General features: G+C 48.2%; 1 protein-coding gene across 1 annotated transcript in view; it reads left to right on the forward strand.

Annotated features, from left to right (window-relative positions):
- The window catches only part of Ptpn13 (protein tyrosine phosphatase, non-receptor type 13), a 173,170-nt gene extending 172,439 nt beyond the window's left edge, over positions 1 to 731 (forward strand). Inside the window, exon 48 of the mRNA NM_011204.2 lies at positions 63 to 731. Within this exon, the coding sequence (NP_035334.2) occupies positions 63 to 155 (93 nt within the window). The 3' untranslated portion in view covers positions 156 to 731. The remainder of the gene's footprint in view (positions 1 to 62) is intronic.
- The last annotated feature ends 5,599 nt before the right edge of the window (positions 732 to 6,330 follow it).

The following is a 6,330-nucleotide window of genomic DNA, read 5'->3' on the forward strand; positions in this document are numbered from 1 at the left end:
ACTGTGTATAAATTTAAGTTATTCAAATAATTCTCCCTGTCTCTCCTGCCACCTCCCCACAGGGTCAGTATGTCTTCTGCTATCAAGTCATCCTCTATGTCCTGACTCATCTTCAGGCTGAAGAGCAGAAGGCACAGCCAGGGCTCCCACAGTGATGCAGAGCAGCCTCCAAAGGCTCCCTCCCTTCCTGCATCCAGCCGACTCCTGCTCTCCACTCTTGAGAGCAGCAAGGCCAAGCAAGCAGCACCGTGAAGCTTAGTCCCTCCTGCTTGAAGGACAGGCGTTCCCGTCAGATACGGACGTCAAGATGCTGTGTTTTTACAGCCACTTCAACCACTGATGGTCATTAAAACTCCTTTTTCACTAACTGAACCAGCAGGTCTTAGGGCTGGAGACAGCATTTGATCATAGTGGACGTTGTTACAAAGACACACTGAGTCTATTTTTAATGTACCAAATCCTGTTTATAGCAAAAATTTTCCAGTATTTTAATAAAGTAGATTTATTTTATAGGGGATACTTGAAGCCAGTATTTAAGCTTTTAATGACAGTAATATTGGCATAGAAGACGAACTAGCAATGTTTACTGTATCCATTTCTAATGTTTACTATATATAATTTCCTGTAATATATTTATATACTTTTCATGAACATGGAGTTACCAGATACCGTTTGTACCTGTGTCATCTCACTTTGTAAATAAAACTACACCTTAAAACATAGACAACCAATTCAGACATCCTCAGCGTCCCCTGCCTCTGGCTGTTAGCCAGAGACTACCGGCCGTTCCCCATGTGGGTCACGGCACACACGAAGCCCTGGTGGATATTAATAGAGCTGGTGTGGGGTCATGGTCTGACTTGCTTTTCCCTACCTTTGAGTGGCACCTCAGTCCCAGCTTCCCGGTCAGATGCCCACAACACGCAGCCAGCCACGGCACAGTCAGAGAGAGCTATCTGCTCCCTGGGGTTTATTTTTGATTTTTCAGAGCAGGAAGGACAAGGCTTATGCTCCAAGAAAGTGCACAGTGATTCTCTGAGCACCTTGTTGGCAGATTTCACCAAATCCTGACTCAGGTACCCCTAGCCCTAGCCCCCTTTCTAACACCCAGGTCTCCTGCACCCCCTCCCAGCCCTCTCCACTCCAGAGCCATTTCTGATCTTACAAGTACAGCTGTTGCTGGGATTTGTACCTGAGGAGATGAGGCTCTGAAAGCAACAAATATCCCATGTGGTGCCTTTGAGTACCTCACTACCAGGAAACAGGTCTGAGGAGTGACCCTGCCGTAGAATTGGCTCCACAGGACGCAAAACCATCCTCACCTGACTCCCAATCCAAAGCACGGTCATAGGTTAAATTGTAACCAACACCATCATTGTGGGGGTGTGGGGGGGGGGCATTGATGTCAGAGGGTGCCTGGGCCTCAGAGGGCTGGGAGCCAGCACAGCTGGGGGCCATTAGCATCTTGAAGTCTGCACAACCCCAGAGCAGCTCTGGAGGAGAGTTTCTAGAAAGAATGTAGCAAGAATGTAGCCAGGAAATAAATGGAAACTGGGAAGAAGATGTGAGTTGAGATCTCTGGCTGAGTCCCACTGGAAGGTTTTTGTGATTGTTCGCCAAACTAATCCGGGCCCCAGCTCCACCCCATGGAATGGCAGGGCCACGATGGTTAAAGTGCCAGGTTAAGAAGTCCACAGGGCCAGGGATGGATGTGTTGGGGAACTCAGATGCCAAGTCCTGACCTAAGGCAGCCCTGTACTTGGTGTGTACTGGAAACATCAGCCAAAGCTTACAGTGGGTCAGTGATTGATTCTAGATTATATGCCAGTTCTGGGAAGCGAACAGCCCAGCAGTGTCTCTCCGTCCCCCTGCCTCTCTCTGTATTCCCTCCTTTAAGAACCTAGGCTGGTGGCTGCTCTGAATGACAAGTAGCTTTCCAGGTCATCCTTAAAAGAGTGGCCACATGTGGGGTAGATGTAAGCAAACACAGTCAGGCCTGGCCACACATCACATCACTGCTCTTACCATTTTGTCTAGGCTGCTTGCCCCTCCTCCCTTCCCTCTCTTGGGCTCTTCCCTTCCCCCTCTCTCCACAAGGCCATGGAGGCAGCGGTGGCTTCAGTAGCTGTTGCTGCTGCTGCTGCTTCTTCTTCTTCTTCTTCTTCTTCTTCTTCTTCTTCTTCTTCTTCTTCTTCTTCCTCTTCCTCTTCCTCTTCCTCTTCCTCTTCCCTTTCTCTCCCCCACTCCCCTTCTCTGGCTCTACTACCCTGTCAACTCCCCCTCCCATGCCCTGAATAAACTCCAATTCTATACTATAGAATAGAGCTGGTCCCTCAGGGGAAGGGATGCCTCAGCATGGGCCCACAGAGGCACCCCCTTCCCCCACACCTTACCACACCTCTACCAAACATTCCTTCTCCTTATTTTTATAAAACAAAACAAGTGCCACAAGGTCTATCTGGGAGAACAGGCCAGGTGACAGCTGGCTAGTGACGTAGCTGCTCCCTGAGACAACTCTGCCATAGAAAGGAGGCCCCATGATAAAGGAAGATCTTAGAAGACTGAAGTAGATTATGTCCCCAAATAAATGCTGGAGAGGACAAAACGTGGAGAAAATGGAAGTCATGTCCAATGTTGGTAGGGAGAGAAATTAGTGCAGCCATTGAGATGAAGTAGGGTACTTCCTCAGACATCTCCACTTGGGCTACCTTGTGGTCCAGCTATACCACTCTGCATACCACCAAAAGAAATGCCTGCACACTGGTGTTTACTGTAGCTCTTGAGAGTCAGAATGGCTGTGCTGCAGAACTAGCCCTCGTGCCCCTCAGCAGATCCATGGATTTTGTTAAGTACTTATACAGAGGATTATCATTCAGCTATCAAGACTGAAATCTGCCACTGTCAGAAGGGTGGATGTACCTGGAGACGCCCCTTTCAAACAGAGACAGACAAGTTCTCTCCTACGTGTGGAAATACAAGGAAAAGTCTTGAGACTATTCATTACTGGGGGATAGGGAGGAGTTTCCGGTGCAGGGTGAGGATGGGAGGGGATTGCCAGGATATGACCAATGCTTGCCACTCACTGTATGGAAATAATGTCGTGAATTCCACTCACAGGTACAGGTAATGTGTTCATTTTAACAGTGTGGCATTGTATACAGTCACGAGTGCTGCAGAATGAGAACCAGGCATTGAGGCTCACACCTGTAATCCCCTCACCAAGTCAGGACTGCCATGGGTTCAAGGCCAACCCAGGCTACAGAGTTCCAAAGCAGCATAGTGAGAGACCTGCATCTATCTTTGGTAGATGTGCCTGGTAGAGATGCTTATAAATAGTTGCCACAGACCTTCTGGGTCCCTGTATCTGCGTGGAACGGGGTCTCTCGACGCGGGTGGGCAAAGCGTGGATGAATGACAGACAGACGCACACAGGAGAGTTTGTGTGGAATCTGAGTGTAATTTGTCAAATCGAACATCAGACTTTTTATGCAGAAGACAATAAGGAAGTTGGGTGACATACCCGCAAGGTACAAATGAGGTAACCGGATGCTTAATGACTCTTACACAGAACAGAGGAATGAAAACGCAAAGACTGGCAGGAGCTGGGCAATAAAATAACTGAGACAGAGTCAGCCCTATCTAAGGTCAGCTATAGTCTTAGAAGCCAGGTGTGAGAGCTTTTCACTCCTAGGGCAAGGGCTTTCACACCCAAGTCATGGTTCTAACTAGGGAGTTCCGGTCTAGCTAACCATCTCATGAATAATGCAATACTCTAAAACCACAGCCCGATCTACTTCCTAAACCATTGTAAATTCTTGTATATAGGTGTAACTCAGCTATAATCCTAAGCATCTATTCTGGTTTCTCCTATGGTCAGAAACTTCTTTCTTCCTTAGTGATGGTAAATTTCTGTGAAGGGCAGTGACCTAATTTTTACTCAAAGAGATAGTGTAATACCAGGGGCAGTACTGAATTCCAAGCCCAAGGTCTTGCTAAGGACGAACTAGGACTGTTGGAACACTGGCGGACGGCTTTAGCTATGTCAGAATTCAATCTTAAAAGGCACTTATGATAGGAAAATATTGAAAGAGAGCACGTGGATCCATACACTAGACTAACGCGGGAATGGAACACGGGAATGAAAAATTACTGTATGGGTAGGGAACGCTAGACTCCAGGAGGAAAGCTTCCTTGAAACTCTTTTGCCTCATGAGTGACTTTTAAGCCTCTCGGCTTGTCCAGTTGACTCAACCAGAGAACATAGCAAATAGTCATGATAAGCAAGGGAGAAGTGGACACCGAGGAAAGGTGGGTTTCGGCTTTGTTCACAGAGAGCCTCCCCGAGCTTTTGGTTTGGAGATAACCAGGTATTAAGATGTGGTAAGACAAAGCCAAGAAACTCAGCAGCTTACAGCAGCAGCTTCAGTCGCAGGCACTTGGCAGCGGGAGACATGTTTGTAATATTTAATTCAGAAACATTTGAGGTACTTTTCTTTTGAGAGGGGTGGGGGTCAGTTCTGGCTGTCTTGAAAATCACTCTGTAGACCAGGCTGGCCTGACAGAGACCTGCCTGCCTCTGCCTCCCAAGTGCTAGCACTAAAGATGTGTGCCACCACTGCACAGCTTCAAGATACCTTTTATTTTCCTCCGGAGACAGGGTTTTTCTGTATAGCTCTGGCTGTCCTGGAACTCACTTTGTAGACCAGGCTGGCCTCGAACTCATAAATCCATCTGCCTCTACCTCCTGAGTGCTGGGATTAAAGGTACCCGGCTCAAGGTACCTTTTTAGGATGGAGATGTGTTTGACAAATTACAGGTTAACCTGCAGAAAATTCAAAGACAATAAAATGTAATGTGCCAATTTCAGTTTGCATTTTAGTACAGATAACCAAAAAGCACCCAAGCATGCTGACCCAAGCAGGACATCTGTTTTCTTACTATAAGGAAGCAAGCTCAGAATGTGAAGGTGACTTGTGACGCGTCACCCATGGGTCACCAGTGGGGATTTGGCTGATGGAGCTGACAAAACCAGAGTTTCCTTCCTCCCTCAAGTCTCCATCTCTGTCCCTCTAGAAGTTTGGTGGGTCAAAGAAAATGACCTCTGCCATTAGAGGTCAAGGGTGAGTGAGCAGGTGAGCTTCCCTTCTCCAAACAAGCTCAGACAGGCCTTGGGATCAGGGCAGTATAGATCAGGAACGTCAGCTGCTTTATGCAACACCCCGGCCTTTCTTCATGGTTTGGGAATGGTTGCATCAGCCTGAGCTCACAGTATCCTAGACATTTGCCTGAGAAACAACCAGCGCTCAGAAGACAGTGCCCTTCTTCCCATCTGCTGCCATGACCTTGCTGAGCTCCAGCCATGCTATGTCGCACTGGCCCTTTGGCCCTGCCTCTGAGTGTCATATGAGGCCCAGCTTTTAGTAGCCTGCTAGTGGTTGCATCAACTACAATCCACTTAGATCTTTGGAATCTTAGTTTGCTTTCTATCACTGTGATAAAGGCCACGACCTTTATCATCTTGAGGAGGGAGGGTTTCTTTGACTTACCCACCCAGGTCACACTCTGTCACTGAGGGATGTCAGGGCAGGGATGGTGGAGAAGCACTGTTACTTCCCATGGCCTACTCCGTTTGCTTAAATCCAGCCCAAGACTGCTGCCCAGGGGTGGCACAGCCCGCAGAGTTGGGTAGGCCCTCCCACATCAATCACAAATCAAGAAAACCTCTCCCACAGACTTGCTTACAGGCCAATCTAATGGAAGCATCTTCTCAGACGATGTTCCCTCTTTCCAGATGACTCCAATTTGTATCAAGTTGAAAAACAAAACCTATTCAGCCTGCCAAATCTTGCCCTTTGTTCTAAGAACCTTGAATGGCCGTCTCTGCAAGCAGCCTGGTGCTGCAGAGAGCCAGTGGCAGACCTCCGATGTCTGTGATGACTGGTGGCTCTGCCTTTAACAAGACAGCCTTTCACATGCTCCCCTTCCTGGGGATGTTCCAAGGGGCGAGCATTGACCACATTGTTGCTCCTAAGCAGCATTCTTCCCATAGAAAGAGAAACATTGAGAAACCTCTTTACGGATCCCTCAACCCTCTCAGTGAGGCTCCTTTTGGACCACAGCCCTCCTGCCGGTGTCCTTCTGTGCAGTCTGTCTGCCTCCTCCCAGGGGAAAGAACCTGCTCCGCTCTGCTTGTCCTGTGAGGTCAAACTTGGCAGACCGTCTCCCCTCTGAACATTTACCAAGTGGAAAAGCCAAGATCCCCATGCAGTAAAGCAACAGCTAGGAACTAGCAATCCTGTCGCAAACGTGAGGATTTGGTATTCTTAAATC

This window comes from Mus musculus, chromosome 5 (assembly GCF_000001635.26).
Source record: "Mus musculus strain C57BL/6J chromosome 5, GRCm38.p6 C57BL/6J".
Lineage (NCBI taxonomy): Eukaryota > Metazoa > Chordata > Mammalia > Rodentia > Muridae > Mus > Mus musculus.